General features: G+C 39.1%; 1 protein-coding gene across 2 annotated transcripts in view; it reads left to right on the forward strand.

Moving 5' to 3' along the window:
* nsun3 (NOP2/Sun RNA methyltransferase 3) overlaps positions 1-7,960 on the forward strand; it is a 40,270-nt gene extending 32,310 nt beyond the window's left edge. For both annotated transcript variants that reach the window (XM_060833028.1, XM_060833029.1), the window contains 2 exons: positions 5,507-5,780; positions 7,632-7,960. In XM_060833028.1, the coding sequence (XP_060689011.1) occupies positions 5,507-5,768 (262 nt within the window). In that variant the 3' untranslated portion in view covers positions 5,769-5,780; positions 7,632-7,960. The remainder of the gene's footprint in view (positions 1-5,506; positions 5,781-7,631) is intronic.
* Positions 7,961-20,913: the final 12,953 nt, after the last annotated feature.

Here is a 20,913-nt window from a genome sequence, read left to right on the forward strand (position 1 = left end):
AAGATGGAGTGTTGTTCCGAAAGCTAGTGTGCTTCCAATTAAACCTGTTGGATTATAACCTGGTGTCGTGTGATTTTTAGCTTTGTACACCCCAGTCCAACACCGGCATCTCCGAATCATGAATATTTTATGATAAGATGTTTATGGCACCTCCAAAGGAAGTATGAAAAAGTTCAGGGAGGTTTAGTAAGAAGGATTATGGCATGAAACAATAGCCAATAATCTGCAAACTAATTAAAATCATGTAGGCCTGGAAATTTGGTACTCTGTTTCTGAACATCTCACTTGTTAAGGGCTTCTAGCCCACAGACTAGTAGGGATACAACGCAGCAGTGGATTTTTTTTGTCTGTGATCTGACCATGTAGAAGACGTAATGGTATAAGCCTGCATAGCTCCATGTGCCAATGTTTAGGTAACAAATTGTAAGAGATTTGGCAGAGAGATGATGATGTAACTACATTACAGTTATCAGGATGTGTTTGAGTTCAGCTAAGAGTATTTCCAGGATCTATGTTATTGTTGGGAGAATCTGGGATTGTGATTTTGATTTGGGAAGGGGGTTTAGGAGACAATACCAGGAGAAGATCAATAGTCGACCCTGGAGTTTGACATTGGGAGTGACTTTGAAAATGATGATCCAGGAGCAAGGATTAAGATGACCACCGTTTCTTTCATGCAATGCATTGGTTTTCCCAGAAGTGATTGGCAATGGTTCAAGCTGCCCTCGGCATAAGCTAGAGTTCTACAAACAAGTAGGTGCAGATGGAAGGCCACAAACATATGCAGACAAGCTAAAGGACCAGGCTAAAGGACATCTCTTGTTTAGTTGTGATCAAAATGGCAGCTGGCATGGCTCACACTAGAATTGTGTCCATGTGGTATGATTGCTATTTTGGATGGACAGTGGCATTTGTAAAACTAAAAACAAGGGTGAATTTCACGCTCATTTTCCAGCTCTCTTGCTGCTTTAATTCATTAATGCTGGTCTGGTATATGATAGAATCATTGGTAGTAGTTTACAGTCAATAGTCTACAACTGTGCATTACTTTCTAGATTTATCATACTGTATTAATATATACCTTTGTTTATTGAATACGAATGACTAACTGTTGTACTCCATTTTATACACATCAGAATTTCTTTGCTGCTGTAGTGAATAAATTGGCAGTTTGCATTTTAAATAATTTGCACATTTACTAAACTTCAGTGAGATCACAGGAAGTATGCTGAAAATAGATTAACAAAAATGATTTAAATGGAGGTGCTAATGCAGAAGTGGTGAGAATTCTAGCATTTCATGTTGTTTTAAGTGAATTCAGATGCACAGTCCATATTCTGTAGGAAGGGAATAGGAAACCTGATTGGGTTAAATGGCAATTTTAACAATACGATTGTGCTTTCGGCACTTCTGAGTAATGTGGTCTTTATTAGAGTAAGTGATAAATATTGTGCAGTTGAATTTTGTGCTCAGATCAAATAATTTTAAATGCTTTCTTGCATATTTGCCCTTTGCCATCAGGTGGCGCTGCTGATGTAGTTTACAGATATTTTGTTCCTAAATAATTAGGAAGATAAAAACCGATCAAACCAACATATTGTGGTAGTTTGAATTTTGTATAACTAAACCCATAGCGTTTTGAAACAATGACAGAAATTAAAAAGATATTAAAATTATTGAAAATAAATGCCAATTTTCTATTGGTTTGGACATTTTTTTTGGGCAAATTGGGTATCATAACAGCTGACTTATGGCGCCAGGGACCCAGGTTCAATTCCCGCCTCAGGCAACTGTCTGCATGGAGTTTGCACATTTTCCCTGTGTCTGTGTGGGTTTCCTCCCATTGTTCAAAGATGTGCAGGTTAGGTAAATTGGCCATGCTAAATTGTCCCTAGTGTTAGGTGCATTAGTTAGGGGTAAATGTAGGGGAAATGGGTCTGGGTGGGTTGCTCTTCAGAGAGTCTGTGTGGACTTGCTGGGCTGAAGGGCCTGATTCCACACTAGGGAATCTAACCTAATCTATTGACATTTTCAGTTATATTCTTAACAGATTTTGAAGGTAAACTCAGCAGTCAGGATGACTATTGATAAGTTCATCGAAAGATGGAAACTTTGTATCAGCTTATGTGTCCACTTCTCAATCCTTTTCTTATGAATAGAATAATTGATCATTTAACCAATCATAGTTCAGTTACTTAACTCTATTGAAATAGTACTGCTGTGATTGTGTACTGATGAATATCTGCTTTTCATTATTAATAGACAGCTGGAGGTGTCATTTTAGAGACAATTTTATCTGATACCATGATTTATTTGTTAATTATTCCAGTCAATTATTGTGACCAACTGATGTATCTATTTGACAAAAAAAACAAACCATTTGATATTAATGCATTAAGTTGCCTGCATTTAGTGAAAATGACTCAATGACCATAATTAGTGTGTGGTCAAATTTAAAGCAAGTAATTTATTTCGAATTCCATTTTTCAGTAAATTAACTCTGCTTTACAATTATTCACAATACACAATCATCATGCATTTCTAAATGATAATTGTGCAAACCTGGATTTATTTTAGATTAGAAGTACCATGCTGAAATAGATTTAAAAAAAACTCCTTGAATCACTAAATCAACTGAACTCTATATATATCTGTATATCTATTATTACATTTATTATCAAGAATGCAGTAAAATAAACCAGCATCCAATGCAATGAGTTTTATTTGAAATTAAATTGAAATCTTGCTGCTTAATGTGTATGAAAAAGAAACATTTGTTATCGTTCACCTCCTAATTTGTGGCATACAAGGCAGCATACTTTGGTGCAGCTAAATGCCTGATAGTGATGCTGAGGCAGTCACCTTTTACTGGAAACTGCTTTCCGATCCATAATGCATATCCTTATTGAATCAACGCTTTCTTTATTGACTTAACGGCTGCCATCCGTTTCTCAGAAACTCATGATTCCAGTAACCCATTTAGAAGAAGCACACCATATTTTAGAATTATATAAAACAAGATTTAAATAGACAGGTGCTCACTAAATACTGCCAAATGTCACAGTTTCTTGTAATGTCAATTTTTAAAAGCTTTTCAGATGATTATCACTCCACTGTTAATGACACAAATTGAATTAGGAAATGGGGTCAATTGCATTTAAAACCTATTTAGATAACACTTCCCACCAAGGTGATATTTTTACCTGTCAGCAAAATGTGTTACTGCCTTAAAAAGTCAGTGATGTGTATTTAATGTGTTGCAGTATTGTTATGGTAAATATTTTTATTTTATGTTCTAATTGATTATAGATCAAATAAATATTGCTTCAAAACAGTTACAAAATGAAAAACTGTAGTTAAAAATGATTTCATTTATATCTTAAAAAATAATGCTGATAGCAGCCAAGAGTTTGGATTTGGGTCAGGACCTTGGCATTGGATTCAGTGCAGATCCTAACACTATTCAGTGCTGTAAACAGAAACTTGGCTATGAGTTTCAAAAGATTGGTCCATTAGTGGCTCGAGGGCAAGATTGACATCCAATTAAGTAAGTTCAATTAGAGTACTTAGTTACTGAGTACAACTAGACACAGAATGAGAGTTTGGGAATTTGTGTGAAGAAGAAGATGCCAGCCACTTCTCAATAAGAAACTTCTTTAAAGAGCATAAGAACAGCGTGATAGCAAATTTCACAAGTGTTTGCGGCTTGAGATGGCAGCAACTGAATTCTTAGAAAATCAGTGTGATCTCAAAGGTAAACAGGCAGTTGATCATTAAGTGAGTATTTTTCTTACTTATTCTCCAAAATTTTAGTAATTTTGTTTTTGTAAGGTTTTATTAGTGATACTATTAGTAGTAACGCTTACCAATGTGGCAGTGTGTTTCCTACAGGTGTTAACTGGAATTTCAATTGGGTTAACTTGTACATTTATTGTAATGAGAAAGCATGCGCACCTAGGACTGGAGACAATTAAAATTGAAATAGTAAAAATAATTGATTGTTTAAAAGTGGCAAGCAGGTGATGCATGGCATTTATAGAATGGAGGAGTTTGTAAACGCCTGTATCATTGGGTTGTCATGGACACTGAGCACTGTTGACTGTTGGCCACATGCTTCCTTCTTGATCAGAGAGGGGGTCTTCTCTCACTTCCCCTTCCTGCCCCAATTCCTTTCCCATTCATGGCCTTCACACTTCTTTCTCTCTTTCCCTCTCAGACACAGTCGGAACCACTTTCCCTGCACTGGATTCATTTGGGTAAGCTATGGGCTGTGGAGCATAGTCCATAGAATCTGGCAACGGAGTCAACAATTTAAGGAATTCAAGGACTTTATAGTTTTTAGAGCCAGCTGTGACGTTTCAGGGAAGATTTACCCAAGATTATTCACTCAATGTCCCTGTTTATTTGTGTAATTCAGTTTTTAAACTGTTGCTTTAAATTATTTAACATCTGAAATAAAATACTGCACAGAGAAGTGGGTAGGGCAGAGTAACTGAATCCACAAGTAGGTTGCTTTACATTGAGTACTTTCATCAAACAACTTTATAAAGGCTCAGCTTTATAAAACATTATAGCAAGTAGGAATGTTCAGTACCACCTCCACTTAAGATTTTAAGTAACTGATAACTTGTCTTCTATAGAACATTGTTGAGGCAGCATCCAGAGTGCCGTGCACGGTACTGGACACTATACTTACAGAAGGATGGTAATCTGTTGGAAGCAGTTCAGAAACATTTACTAGACTAATAACTGGAATGAGTGAATTGCTTTATGTAGAAAAGTTAGACAGGCTTGGCTTCTATTGTCTGGAGAACAATAGAGCCAGAGGTGACTTAATTGAAACCTATAAAGACCTTGAGGGGACTTGACCAGGTACTGAAAGGATGTTTCTTCTTGTTGGAGAATCTCAAGCTAGGGGTTATAGTTTTTATAAATAAGGGGATGTCCATTTAAAACAATCATGATGAAATATTTTCATTAAGGGTTGAGAGTCTTTGTCATTCCTTTCCTCAAAAGGCCAAACCTTTAAATTTTATTTTAAGGCAGGGTTAGTAAGTGCTTGGTTACCAAGAGAACAAAAGATTATTAGGATATATGGGAATGTAGAATCGAGGCTAAAGTCTGATCAGCCATGATTATTTTGACTGATGGAGCCAAGTGGCTGAACCTTGTTTCTTATCTGTATGTTCTGTTCTTCTGAGGTATTACTTTTACAGAATTAAGGTTCACTTAAAAGTTCATATTATACACACGTGCTGCCATAAATGACCATTTTTTTGTTTCAGAAACAATGTTCATTGCTTGAGGCTGATACTGAAACCCAGACTGATTGAGGGTGCAGAACGCTGCAACTTGAAACCTATGTCAGAGTACTATTCCACAGAGATGCTGCATTGTCAAAGTTACTTTGCAGTCTGGTTATAAAAATAAACAAGATACATTTTTCAACTTGCTGCTCTGTGTCTGATGGAAGTGACCTAACTGTCTCTTTACTGGTGACTTACAGGTCAGCTCTTGAGGCATTGCGTCCTGGAGGGACAGTGGTTTATTCTACATGCACACTGTCTCGAGCAGAAAATGATGATGTTGTGGCCTCTGTCTTGAATTCTTATGACAACGTTCAGGCTGTGGATTTAACAGGCTTGGCAAGTTCCCTCGCTCATAACTTCACGTTTGCTGAAGGTGTACAGTGTGGACTGTTAATTGTGCCAGAAAAGGGAAGACCCTGGGGGCCAATGTATGTCAGCAAATTGCACAAGTTACACTGATTTGCAATAAAGGTACGAATATTTAAAATGAATGAGTTTGTATGGTAATTGTGATCTTAGCAGGCTGCTTTCTTGTGGCTTTGGATACTTATGAGTCCAGTTTCTATAAATTGAACAGTTGCAAAGTGGTAAAGCTCAGAAATATTTCAATTGTGTGACATATTTGAACTGAGAATTGTTGGAATGTGTTCATTTTGAGCCCTTGAACTCTTTAAGAAGCTTTTGAGTTGACTGTGTAGCCAAATAATTGGCATAAGACCAAAACAAAATGCTAGAAATAAGCAGTAGGTCAGGTAGAATTCATGAAGAGAACATGTTAATGTTTCAAGTCCATGGTCAAGGGCATTGACCTGAATAGTTAACTGTTTCTTTCCATAAACTCTATCTGACCCACTGAGTGTTTCCAACATTGTGTTTGTTTGATTTCCAGCTTCCACAATATCTTGTCTGCGTTTTTTTAATTAAGTAACATGTCTTACTGTACTCTGCACCTTCAATGTTTACTTTGTTTTTTCCTCCAGTAGACAGAATCTTTCACTGAAGGGAAACAATAAAGATATACTTGTAACTAAAGAAGTAAATAACCACTAGGAATAAATAAAAAAGCGCAGTAAAGTTTTCTGTGCATCCGAATGATTTTGTTTTGCTGAAGATTCATTTCTGTCTGAGAATCCCTGAGCATGAGTTAAGGGGAAATCATCAGAACCATCGTTCGCAACTTAACACTCAAGATAATAGAATCATAGAACCCCTACAGTGTGGAAGCAGGCCATTCGGCATGTTGAGCCCACACCGACCCTCCGAAGAGCATCCCACCCCGACACACATCCCTACCCAATCCAATTCATACAACCATGCATTTTCCATGATTAACACACCTAGCCTGGACACTTTGGACAATTTAGCACTGCCAATCCACCTAAACTGTACATCTTTGGACTGAGAGGAAACCAGAACACCTGGAGGAAACCCAAACATGGGGAGAATGTAACTCCACATAGACAGTCACCCAAGGCTGGAATCAAACCTGGGTCCCTCGTGCAGTGAAGCAGCAGTGCTAACCACTGAACCACCATTTTGCCTCAATTTCCAGCTTCAATATTTAGGGGCAGCCTGGTGGTTCAGTGGTTAGCTGTTCTGTCTCGCAGTACCAGGAATCAGTGTTCGATTCCAGCCTTAGGCGACTGCCTGTGTGGAGTTTGCATATTCTTCCCATGTCTGCATGCGTTTCCTCCGGATGCTCCGGTTTCCTCCCACAGACTAAAATTGTGCAGGTCAAGTGAATTGGCCATGCTAAATAGCCCATACTGTTCAACAATGTGTAGCTTCGGGGCGTTAGGGTAAATGTAGAATACTAGGGGAATGGGTGTGGATGGGATACTCTTCAGAGGGTTGTTGTGGACTTGTTGGGCCCAGTGGCCTGTTTCCGCACTGTAGGGATTCTCTGATTTCTATGATCTAAGGATCAATTCATGTGAATACGATTGGCTGCAAAACTGGCCGTTCATGTAGCATGCTAAAATATGCATTTTGTAAGCCTTCCTTATTTTTCACTGGTGTGCCAATAAGGGAGTTAAGAAAAAGTCTTCCATCTTCACTCTCCAGGGAGAATGAGGTGTACCTTTTGTAGGTTTATATGTAATCTCAGAAGGTGGTTAGAATGTGAACTCCAGCAATGTGAGTAAAACGTGAGAATTCAATGCTAGCTGATGATCAATGGCTGTCAACTTTAGTTGAAGGGAATTGGCAAGTACAGATACTGTGAATGGAAGAACGGAAAGAACAATGGGTTAGAGAGAGTTGTCTTGTTTAGTAATCGTTTTAAATGTGTCTAACAAATATTTTATTTACATTTATACCCAGGACTCGAGAACTTCCCTCTAAGCACAAGATGAGAGCTGAACACAGATACTGCAAAGAAGAAAACTCTCCAATTGTAATTATTCTCAGAGGAGTAGCTGTATTATATACTGAAACAATTTACATCATCTGTCTGACTTTTTCCATTGAAGAGCTCCAACTGAAGATTAATGTAAATATGGCATAACCTGAAAGGAGAGCACCATTTGGAAGGAGGCTCTGAATACAAAGGCCAAAATGTCGCTATACATTTAAGTGGATTTTTGTTAAATATTGCTGCTAATTAAATAAATATTATCTGATAATTAAAAGAAGATGCATATTACATTATCTTTATTTATATTGTTCTTCGGCCTGTAAATGTGTTGCTGGTTAAAGCACAGCAGGTTAGGCAGCATCTCAGGAATAGGGAATTCGACGTTTCGAGCATAAGCCCTTCCTGATGAAGGGCTTATGCTCGAAACGTCGAATTCCCTATTCCTGAGATGCTGCCTAACCTGCTGTGCTTTAACCAGCAACACATTTTCAGCTGTGATCTCCAGCATCTGCAGACCTCATTTTTTATTCTTCAGCCTGTGCCAAATAAACCACTAAATAGATGGGCAATCAAAGTTTTTTAAAAAAAAATCTTGTTTTTCTCCCTACCAACAATATACTTATTTAACTCCCTGTAATGGATGAAACCCTCACAAATATTATTTCCCAGAACCAACAGAGGGACTGGAGAGAATTGTTTTACCAAGATCCTTAAAGTTGGTTTTGATGGTGTGCATCCCTCCTTCCACACCATAGCATTGATTCTTTATTACATTTCTAATCAATCAACAACAGGGAGGCATTGTTTTCCCAGTTTCAAAAATAAGCCAATCCTTCTTTGCAAATTAGTAGGAAAAGATAACTTTCTGGAGAAGTTAAATGACTCTGAAACTTTGTACAAGCAAAAATGTCTTCTACGTTTTGAAACAGCAAGCTTCTAATCATTGCTTGCGTGTGAAGATCTGTATTAACACCTATTACCTCTTACAGCTAGACAGAATTAAACAATAATGTTATTTTGGATATATTAGCCCTATTTTGTTTGAGTCCAGTATCTATTAGTATGATTAGGGGTCATTGATAAAAACTGCTATTGATTTGCCAGTCTTACTCCATCATCACGACAACTGGTGCAAAAAATGGAAATGGTACCAATGTATATACAAACGTACAAAATTATTGGACAGACAATGAGCTGACCCATCTAGCACGTCTGATGCTGATGTAATGCCTATGCATTCCACTTCAGATCCTCCTGATTCAGCCAGAGCGATTTAATCAGAATGGTGCTGAGATTTAAACTGGTAGAGAGTAGAACAAATGTTGTTTCTGAGTTTGGTGTCCCTGAATATGGAGCACTTGACACTGATACCATGTGCTATTCCCCCACCGAATGTAAGCAAAACCACTTTCACTGGTTTTCTTGTAATTTTGAAAAATTAAGGGCATCTCTTTGAACTGAAAATGACCTTTTATAGATTTCAAGTATTTAAGCTAGGTGCTGTGCATTAACTTGTAAATAATACAGTCCATTGTCTCATCAAGCTGTAGCAATTGCAAATGAGCAAGAACCAACAGTACACCACCTGGTCCTTTGAACCTGTCATTCATGAAGGTGACCTGATGTTAACTTCAAGTCCTCATTTCCTCATAACTCTGATCTTTTTCATCTATTCAGCAGACATTCCTTTGTAATTGCAATATTATCCATTTCCTCGCATATAACGGTTTCCGTGTCCGTTTGTTTTCTTTCCTCCCTCGATCTCTCCTCCTCCTCTCCTTCATCTTCAATGCCCCCCCCCCCGTCAGCTGAAATTTTTCGAACTCCATCTCAACCGAATGTCCCTCTTTCATTCCCCTTGAGGAAGACATTGCCAATTTGAACATAGATATGTGATAGGAGGAAATATTTAGTGGTGGGGAGAGGATTAGGAATGCAGACGGAAATAACAGTTGGAAGCTATAGTGCAATGGCATTTAAAATTAATTGGAAATATTGATTCAGTAGTACAACTCATGATAGGCACTGGCCATTCCAGTTTGAGGTAATGGCATTTAATTGATTGGTGAGTGGTCTCTGAACATCTGTTTGGTTTCAGTCCCATTGATGAAATACAATAAATGACAATTGCAAAGTGTTTACAATAAGTAAAGCTTTAGTTGATATTATATGGTTGCAGCAACAGAATGAATTATGGCTTTTCTGTGATAAACATTTTTCAGAACACTGCTGTCTTTAGTAATCATACAAGGAAAAGCCAGACTGGAAGCAGCGGTGCTTGCCCTAACAACCTCACGACACATCTTGACAATGTAGCCCCAGTCTTGAAGTTTGAAGAGTGCTTTGCAGTGATCTTAGTGACATTTCCATTTTCATGCTTTTGAGAGCTGACATTGCAGAACTAGGGTTGTTTGTGCTGTGAAGTTTTATTCACAGAGGACTAATTGGAAGCTGCCACTGTTGATTCCATTTCAACTCCTAGCATTTGCTGAAAAGAGGTGATATTTCTGTTTATTCTCACTGGCTGTTTGACTCCAGGTGACCAGAGGTGAGGGCTCTGCAGTATACTTGCAATAAATTGTGATGTTATGATCAGGAGTGTCACAATCTGTAAATGACAAAATGCTGTCATTGTTATTCTTTCATTGTTAATATATTACTTTAACAATTTACATAACTATTTATTTTCCTGAAATATACTTAGAAAGGTGCTTTGAGACAAATACATTGTTTATATTGTCTAGAATCAGGATCATTTAGAAAGGAATACCCTTGAAAGGAAGAAAAATATGTTCTATGAATTTGCTAAAAATATATTTTAATAATTTTAAATATTCTATCCTGCTTTTATTGCAACCTCAATCAGCTTGTTTGTTTTTTGTGCACTACTTTTCAGCTCTCAACTACAGCTGTGAAGCTATCTTTTCAAATGTAAGTTGATCTCTTTTAAATCGAATAAACAAAGACATGAATCGTTTTTCATTTCATGTATCATAATTACCAGGATATATGTATTAGACGCCATTGCAAATAAGATGTGATTTTCCTCACTGGAAGGCATCTATTGTTTCAAATTGTGGTTCATCTTGTTTGTGAGTCAGCTCACAGCATAAGATGCAGTACTGGTCTCTTTCTATTGGCTAGATCTTTCATTGATTGAACTAACGTCGCACTGTCCCTTCTTTTCACCGGAACCTATGGCAGTAAAGAAGTTTTCACATATGAAATGGAATGAATAAATAAAGGTAAAGTCTGATTTGATTTCATTTACAAAAGGAACCAATTTATATCTATCTAGGTACAAATTGGAAATCTGAAACAAACAGAATACTGAAACAAGGTAAAAACAATGACTGCAGATGCTGGAAACCAGATTCTAGATTAGTGGTGCTGGAAGAGCACAGCAGTGCAGGCAGCATCCAAGGAGCAGCAAAATCTACGTTTCAGGCAAAAACCCTTCATCAGGAATAATGAAGCTTTTGCCCGAAACGTCGATTTCACTGCTCCTTGGATGCTGCCTGAACTGCTGTGCTCTTCCAGCACCACTAATCCAGAATACTGAAACAATTCAGGTCTGACAGAAACCATGAAGAGAGAAACCAAATTAATGTTTTGACTCCGGTATGCCTTCAGAACTGAGAGATGTTGGAGAATTTTTTAATACTTTTGACACAGATAGAGGAGGAACAAAGGAATAGATGGTGTGAAGCCTAACACAAAAGTCAAATGGGTTGGTGATGAAAGAAAGAGAAAGATAAAATAATGTGAATGGGAGAAGATGGTTCTTGAAAGAAAAACCAACTGCTGGTGAAACTCAGCAGGTCTGGCAGCATCTGTGGGAAGAAAGCAGAGTGATTATTTCAAATCTGGTGGTGACTCTTTGCGATTGGTCCTACGTACTTAGAGTAAAATAGAAACAATCGAGGCAAGACAGTAGGGAGAAGGTTAGAAAAATGGAGAACAGACTTCATGCAGTCACTTCCTGCAGTTATTGAGACCTTGAGGCTGTAAAGTGTCTCAGCAGAAAATGAGGGTTGTTTGAGCATGCATTGTGCTTCTTTGTAACATTGCAATAAGCTGAGGACAGAAATGTTAGTATGAGAGCAAGGCTCATTGAAACGGCAATCAACTGAGGCTGTTCTTAGAGGTAGAGCAGAGATCTTCTGCAATGTGGTGACACCGTTCTTAGAATAACCAATGTAAAGGAGACCACACTGTGAACATTGAATGTAGTAGATTAGATCAAAACAAGTGCAAGTAAAACACTGCTTTCCCTGAAAGGTGTGTTTGGGACTTCGATTAGAGAACAGGTATATGGACAAGTATTGTGATTGCATGGAAAGGGCAATGACGAGTGAAGAAGTATTAAGAGTGATGGCGGAATGGACCAAGGGTTCACAGGGAATAGTCCCTGTGAGATGCTGACAAGGGAGGTGAAGATGTGTTTGGTAATGGCATCCTGGCAGAAATGGGAGAAAGGATGTTACTTTGAATGTGGAGATTAGTGGGTGGATAGTAAAGACAAGGGGGCCCCTGTTGTGGGAAGGAGTGCAGGCAAAAATGCAGTAGATGGATTGCTCATTGCTGAAGGCCCTATCAACCACTATGGGAGAGAATTCACTCTGTTAGAGAAAGGTAATGTCATAAACAGCATAGTGAAGATGGCATCACCTGAACAGATACACCAGTAGTGGAGAAACTGGGAGAATGGAATGGCATCTTTACAGGAAGCACGCTATGACAATCAAGGGAAAGAGCGAGGTGTAGGTGAGAGAAGGATGAAAATTAGAAGCAAAACTTCTTTTTTCAAATTCTTGAGAGTAGAAAACAGGACCAATGGCAGCACCAGTGTTTCAGAGAGAATTGTGGGTGGGGACCTAAATAGGACTGGAGCAAGAAATGTTCTATGTACCCAATAAAGAGAGAGACCTGGCACCATGCAAACACTCGCGGCAGCACCTATAACTTGGCGAAAATTAGATGAGTTAAAGGAGAAGTTGTTCAAACTGAGAACAAGCTCAGCCAGGCAGAGGAAGATGATGGCATATGGAGACTGCAGCTTTTTTTCAAGGAAGAAGTTGCGAGCCCTTCATCCAAACCTGTTGGGGAATGGGTGTGTAGGGGGATTGTACTTCCACGGGAAAGAGGAGGTGGCTAAGGCTAGAAAACTTGATATTATCAAACCAATGTAAAGTGTCAGAAAAATTGTGAATGTAATTGGGAAGAGACAGAACAAGTTGGAGCGGGGGGTGTTTGGGGTGGGGGGGGGGAAGAGGAATAGAGTCAAGATTGGGCACTTTGAGAAAGTGATCATGGGCAATCTCAAGGAGTGTAGAAGATGTGTGTTATCCCAGAGTGAAACCTGTGCTGTTACTTCATAGTTTTATTTTTTTAACTACAGTACCCATTCTCTTTATATGTAAAACCCTCGGTATCTTTTTGAAGAATTACATATTCTCAGAAAACAGAATATGGATTAAGTACTGGTTGTCAGATTTATTTGTTGTCTTGCTGTTTATTCTAGTCATATTGAGGGAGGACCTACTTTAAGCTGAATTTTACTGGCCCTAGAATGACTGGAATTAAAGCAGAGACTTGGTTCAAGCAGCAGGGAGCAGGTCAGACAGCATCCATGGAGAGCAAGCAAGCAAGTTAATGTTTCCATTCTATTTGACTTTTATTCAGAACTGAAGTGAAGTCATTTCAGTTCTCTAGAAGAGTCATCTAGACTGAAACATTAGTTTGTTCTCTCTCCATGGATGCTGTCTGATCCACTGTGATCTCCAGCATTTGTTGTTTCCATTAGGAATTTGACCAATGTGACTTGGTTACTCCATATGGTTACTGCATTTTGAAATTATTTGTTGAATTCATTTTTTGTGATTTTGAGATATTAGTTTATCTTCATAATGCCCTGTAATATGATATGTTGATTTTTGAGTTGGGTACATTTCAAAATGAAAAAGAAAATTGTATCACGTTCTACAGCCTAGAATAACCTGAGTCACACAAGTTCAGAGTTACAATCATTCAAACAATAAAGTGGTTCTGGATTCCAATTACCTCTAGAATGGAGTGTAAATTGAACAATATAGCTATTAAAAGGAAATTAAAACATAAATCACTATGTAACCTAGTTTTGGTACACAACTCAAGCACTTTTAATTGGGCAAATTAGCTTCCTAACGCCACAGAACAGGCAGCACATCCACCTCAAAACCGCCAGCTTCCAGTTGTTAAGGAAACAGAGCAATATTTGGAAGCTGGTAGGTTCTGAGGTGGATGTGCTGTCTGTTCTGTGGTGTTAGGAAGCTAATTTGCCGAATTAAAAATGTGTTTTGTACCGAAACTAGGTTACATAGTGATTTATGTTTTAATGTTCTTTTAATCGCGTATTGTTCAATTTATCCTCCTATGAAGCGTGACAACATAGGGGAAGGATATGAAACATCTATGGAAAGAAAGCAGAATTAACATTTCAGGCCCCTGTTCTGAAAAGGCTTACCAAAACGTTAACTCTGCTTTCTCACCATGGATACTGCCAGACTTACTGCGTTTTCCTGGCAGTTTATTTTTGTTCCTGATTTCTACCATCTGCAGTTGTTTTTGTTTAGTAGAAAGATTCTGTAAGTTCAGGGTTGGCGTTTAGAGGAAATGGGGTTGAGAGTGTGGTGCTTGAAAAGCATAACAGGTCAGGCAGGATCCGATGAGCAGGAAAATCAACGTTTCGGGCATAAACCCTTCATCAGGAAAATTCCTCCTGCTCCTCTGATGCTGCCTGACCTGCTGTGCTTTTCCAACAACACACTCTCGACTCTGATCTCCAGCATCTGCAGTCCTCACTTCCTCCTTTTGGATGAAACAGTCTTGGGTGATTTCAAGGAAACCAGCAAGACCCGATAGCAGCACTTCTGCTTTGGTCAAAACATTCTAGCCCAGCTCATATTCCTGTGTGTATTTGCTGAGGAACCGGGGTAGTGCAGTTTCAGTCATTGTAGATGTGCTGTCATTCTGAGAAAAGACAACCTATATCTTTCCAGGACTGCACTGGCAAATAATGAGCTACACCTCTTTAGGAGAACTAGGTGTTGTACTGGGCACGGTCCAACTCGTCCTTGCTGACCAGCTATCCGAAATATATTTAGTCCCATTTGCCAGCATTTGGCTCATACCCCTCTAAGCTCTTCTTATTCATACACCCATCCAGATGCCTTTTAAATGTTGCCATTATACAGGGCTCTACCATTACCTGAGGCAGCTCATTCCATTCACGCATCACACACAGTGAAGAAGTTGCCCTTTAGGTCCCTTTTAAAACTTCCACTCCTCCCACTCCTTCCCCCCCCCCCCCACACACACACACACACACATACACACACCCGCACCTTAAACTTGTGCCACTAGTTTCGCACACCTCCCACCCTGGGGAAAAGAACTTGGCTATTCGCCCTATCCATGCCCCTCCATAAATTCACCCCTCAGCCTCTGATACTCCAGGGAAAATTGCCTCCAATCTATTCAACCTCTCCCTACAGCTCAAACCCTCCAACTCTGGCAACATCCTTGAAAATTTTTTCTGAACCCATTCCAGTTTCACGACATCCTTCCTATAGCAGGGACATCAGAATTGCATGCAGTATTCCAATGGTGGCCTAACCAATGTCCTGTACAGCCATGACATGATCTTCCAGCTCCTATACTCAATGCACTGACCAATAAAGGCAAGCATACCAAAGTTATGTGGTCATTAGTATAAAGTAGTTGTTTTTATTCTTAGTGCTACATTTAAAAAAGTAAGAATTTCACTGACCTAATAATTTTTATAATTGCAGCATAACATTGCTGAATTTTTCACTGCTAGTCAATCTTAGTTTAAAAAGATGTGCACTTCTACTTCATTTGTTTTTTTACACATGGAAATGTTTAATTTATTGTAAGTTTTATTCACCTGAATATTTGAGATCAGCTTTGAAAGCAATATATCATTTTTGAAAAGGTTGTTTCTGCATACAATCCTTTCGACAGTACCACATTTTTCAGTGCATTATTTTGACCAAGTAGCATTATTACTTGGCTAGCTTTCGGTTTTCAAATTCAGTTTAAACTCAAGTTGACATGACAGAAGAAAAATGCGTTTACACTTCAGATGTGCCACAGAAAAGAAAGCTGTTAACCCTGATGTCAGTGGTCATTGGGGATTTGTGCAGAAGAACAAACAAGAATGAGGGGTCTGTGGCTTTGGTCGTCCCATGGTCATGCCTTTGCTACAAAAAAGGTCAAGGCTTGAAAATATGGAATGATGCAGTCGTACGTTCTAAACACTCTGTTGTGGGAGGTACTTTTTTGTGTTATTCTGAGAGGAAGCCTTGTCTTACTAATGACTGATGATCTATATCAAATTTAGGTATCAAAGAGTAAGTAGTGGCTCTTTCTTAATTTACCAAAACAAATAATGAACGAGTTTGGCTAATTGAATGACCTTGAATTTAATGTAGTAAGACCATTATTGAACTATTATCCTGATTATGCTGGTTTTTCTTTTGAACAAAGAGTTTTTTTTTTAGTTTCGATTGTGATCAAGTCTAATAATTTTATCATGTAATTCTGTTCATTGTTTTTTTTCTTTAAGAATCAGATGATTGTGTTTTCTAATACTTTATTTGCTGTTTTGAGATGAAGATATCCCATTATGTGAAGCATTCCTCCATTTGAAGAAAAAGGTGATTAATCCAACAGGTCAGATGGTAAAGCACTTCCTGATGTACCAAACAGTAATTGTACTCCAAAAGATTTGAGTAAAAACTTTCTTGCAAGTCAAAACCTTCAAATAATTTTTCAATAAAATATTTTCACTTCAATTCATTTGTTGAACTTGTTTTCCTCAAATTCTTCAATGTCATTTTGACTAGTAGCACTTTATTTTTTTCCGCTTTCATTTTTTATCCTCCTTTCATGATGTGTTCAATGGTTGCTGAGTATGAATCTGTGATTCCTGACATTTCATCAAAGTCACTGTTATTCATTTTGTCGAAATGGGTTCAGTGAACAGGCAATCAGACTGCAGAAGTCATCACAACTGAACCAATTTAGGCATGTTCACTTTTCAAGAGTAGCATTGGGTACCAGAAGGAACAAAATCCTTGCTGATCTTTCTAGCGGGATGCCAGTGTCAGACTGATTGAGATCAACCAACTGATTATAGTCTGGGATCAAAGTTTAGATATTTCTGCTATGCATGTCTGGATTACTCACTAAATAAACATACTGGAGTGTGAACAAGGCTATGTTGCAAAATATTTACCACCTTTGTCAATGCTTTCAACGCAAGTCTTCATTTCAAAAACTTATCAGACTAAATGTGGCTTGATTTAGTTCCAGCTTGCAACATGATACATTTGGAATAATCGTAGAAGGAATGGTTATATGGTTACTGTACTCTTCCCAGTAGCTTTCCAGTATCATTGTTTCTCAAGCTCATTTTGAAGCTCAGCAACTTGTCATCTTCAGCTGACATTAGCAGTTCAATTCATTCCTGGGACAGCACAGGGCAACCAGAGAGCACAAGTAATGGGCAAGCTACACAAAGCAATGACAGGCTGCCTCAACGCAATGTTTTTGATAGATGTGAGAAAGAATAGCCTTCAATGTGAGACAGGAATTGGTCTTACAGTAGTGTCTGTGAGCCCAGTGGTATTGCACTGACGTATTTGACTACTATGGCTGTTACCATGCATTTTTCTTCAAAAACATACAAAGGCTTGTGTGAAATGTTCAGTTAAACATTTCTGAATATTTTCACACAAATACTCATAATGTTATTAGCACCACTGGGGTGAAAATTAAAAGAAATGCTATCAAGAATGAGGTTAAATTAATACGAGATGAAAAAAATCTGTGTTATGAGAATCTCTTGCTATCTGTTCATTAGTAAGCTATCTTTTACTTATCACAATGATTCTTATTTGATTTCCCTCCCTGACAAGAAAATGTAATTTGATTTAAGCTTTATATGTGACTTTTTACCTCTACAGATCTATTGAACTTAACTACCACTGTCATTGCTAATTGCAATTTGTGCAACCAATATAAGGTATGCATATCAAAAAACATGAAATAGATAATGAAATTCTTTCCCTAAAGTTGAGTCCAGCACTCATGTGGATTATCATATCACAGCGGTCAAGTACTGATTGAATTCAGATAGTATTTGAGAATCAGATGTCAATTGCATATCCATGGAGTTGTGAAATAAACACTCAGGGGAATGTTTTAGGGGTCTGAGTGAGATTAGTTATGTGGGATTTGTGACAGAATCTGATGTGAGGTGTAATAAGGTCCATTTTGACATTGGGAGCAACGCGTGCCATTGTTATACTTTACACAATTGGCAATGTCACTAGACAGCAGTGAGTTGCCAATTAAAGGAGAATTATAGATCGTTAAGCCCTTTTGATGGAACAATTTGCCTTATTAGTATTTAGCTTTCTATTTTAGCAAACTCGCATGGCAAGCTAAATATCGAGAAAGCTTGATATTGAAGCCTCAATGGGTACCTACCGAGTTCAGGTGGGTACCAAAGAGCCTCCATGTTGTATATGATCAAACTACGTGTCAGGGCCTGATCTATGAACACTGACTGCAGAGACACCTTGTCCATAGCATGTACCAGCTCATCACAACTATCATGCCACCTCTCTGATACCATGGTGGTCATGAAGCACTGAGTTGTGTTGCATGGCCACACTGGCAATTAACATAGGCTGTAGCGATCAACAGTTTGTGTGCATGACTGAGCAATCCTATCTCATGGACTGGACAAGGCTGCCTGCCTGCTGTCTTAGTACTGACTCACTTATCATCTACCTGTATATCTACAGCATTTGTATCTTAGTTTAGTATGCTAGTCAGTGTTTCAGTCAGACCCAAGATTGGCATTTTGAGATGCTCTTTTGTACAAGCATCCAGACAGACTCATTATTAGGAGGAATTTGGCCTGGGGTGGGAGGTAGCGAGGTGGATGAATGACAATGAGACATCAATCTAACACACGTATAACATGTGTCAGGCACCTACCCGGCAAATCACAGCACATTTATGCTACCAAATGGCCATGTTGGATTAATCCTCAATCCAGTCAAGAGGTGGGAGACTGCTGTCAGTCACAAGCACAGTCCCCAAGCACTCTGGCAGCTTTGCCAAGGTCAGTCACAGGGAACCGTCCCTACACAGTCTGGCAAGGGTTCAGTGTCATTCCTGCAGGACCAGTAGCAGCAGTCAGGTGAATGATAGGGAGCTGTAAAGGCCGATCAGCAGTCTGGTCAGTCATACTGAAGTTGGTCAGAGGTCTGTGCTGCTGGCTCCTTACAAGGAGCAATGGATGACATGTGCATGCAACAGGCCAGTAACTGATGCCATCTGTGCAAGGTGGCATTGGTTCTCCAGTCTTCCATGAGGAGGTCAGTCTACATCTGAGCAGTTACATTGGTGAACATGGCGTCCACAGGTGCAGGGTGCCATTGACTGCACACTCTCATTTACCTGGTGCTTTTGGCAGACTCGGTAACAAGCCTGGTTATTGGAGGACAAGGGCTAGACACTGTGAATATGGTTTATGACCCCACTGAATAGTCCCCTGACTGATGTGGAGCACAGCCATAATGCTGGCCATACCTCAACCAAAGCTGTGGTGGAGCAGACACTGGGCTGTTGAAGATGCAGTTCCACTGCTTGGACCAGTCTTGGGTTGGGGTGAAGATAGGAATAGGGAATGGGGTATGGAACGGACCCACACCAGTATAGTTCTGACAAAGATCTGGTTCAAAGGTAGAAGACAGAGTTGGTGGTGGTGGAGGGTTGTTTTTCAGACTGGAGGCCTGTGACCAGTGAAGTGCCACAAGAATTAGTGCTGGGTCCTCTACATTTTGTCATTTACATAAATGATTTGGATGCAAACATAAGAGGTACAGTTAGTAGGTTAGCAGATGACACCAAAATTGAAGGTGTAGTGGACAGCGAAGAGGATTACCTCAGATTGCAATAGGATCTTGACCAGATGGGCCAATAGGCTGACAAGTGGCAGAATGAGTTTAGTTCAGATAAATGCGAGGTGCTGCATTTTGGGAAAGGAAATCTTAGCAGGATTTATACACTTAAAGGTCCTAGGGAGTGTTGCTGAATAAAGAGATCTTGGAGTGCAGGTTCATAGCTCCTTGAAAGTGGAGTCGCAAGTAGATAGGATAGTGAAGAAGGTGTTTGATATGCTTTCTTTTATTTGTCAGAGTATTGAGTACAGGAGTTGGGAGGTCATGTTGCGGCTGTACAGGACTTTGGTAAGGCTATTGTTGAAATATTGCATGCAATTCTGGTCTCCTCCTTATCAGAAAGATGTTGTGAAACTTGAAAGGGTTCAGAAAAGATTTACAAGGATGTTGCCAGGGTTGGAGGATTTGAGCTACAGGGAGAGGCTAAACAGGCTCGGGCTGTTTTCACTGTAGCGTCGGAGGCTGTGGGGTGACCTTATAGAGGTTTACAAAATTGAGAGGCATGGATAGGATAAATAGACAAAGTCTTTTCCCTGGGGTTGGGGAGTCCAGAATTAGAGGGCATAGGTTTAGGGTGAGAGGGGAAAGATATAAAAGAGACTTAAGGGGCAACTTTTTCACACAGAGGGTGGTACGTGTATGGAATGAGCTGCCAGAGGAAGTGGTGGAGGCTGGTAATTGCAACATTTAAGATGCATTTGGATGGGTATATGCAGTGAGAGAATTTGCCAGGCCTCACTGTGATAAATCTTCGTAAAAGCTTGATGAAACTCAAACTTAGCCAAAGTAATGTAAGATTTAGCCTATATGACAGACTGCAACTATTCAACCCAAAATTTCTGTGCCAAAATTTTATATTCCATCGGAGTTTCCTCCCACTATGTGCCAGTATAGAAACACACACACCAGAAGTCACAGTTGCTCACTCAACCCTTGATCTGCTATTCGGTATGACTAACCTCAATTACCTTTCAACTCCTTAGTTATCAGCAATCAATTTCCCACTGCACGTTCTTGCAATATATGGAAGGAATTCATTCAGTTGTTTAGATCAGATAGGAGCTTAAACTTACATTGTCCTTTATAATGAGCACTTCAATCTTGGATGATTTAAATCTGCTTGCATGCATGATTGAACAGGATAATGATCCAATGACTCAAACTGACCTTCTCATATGGGATTTCTGACAGTGTCTCATCTCAGTTA

Source organism: Hemiscyllium ocellatum, chromosome 12 (genome assembly GCF_020745735.1).
Source record: "Hemiscyllium ocellatum isolate sHemOce1 chromosome 12, sHemOce1.pat.X.cur, whole genome shotgun sequence".
Classification (NCBI taxonomy): domain Eukaryota; kingdom Metazoa; phylum Chordata; class Chondrichthyes; order Orectolobiformes; family Hemiscylliidae; genus Hemiscyllium; species Hemiscyllium ocellatum.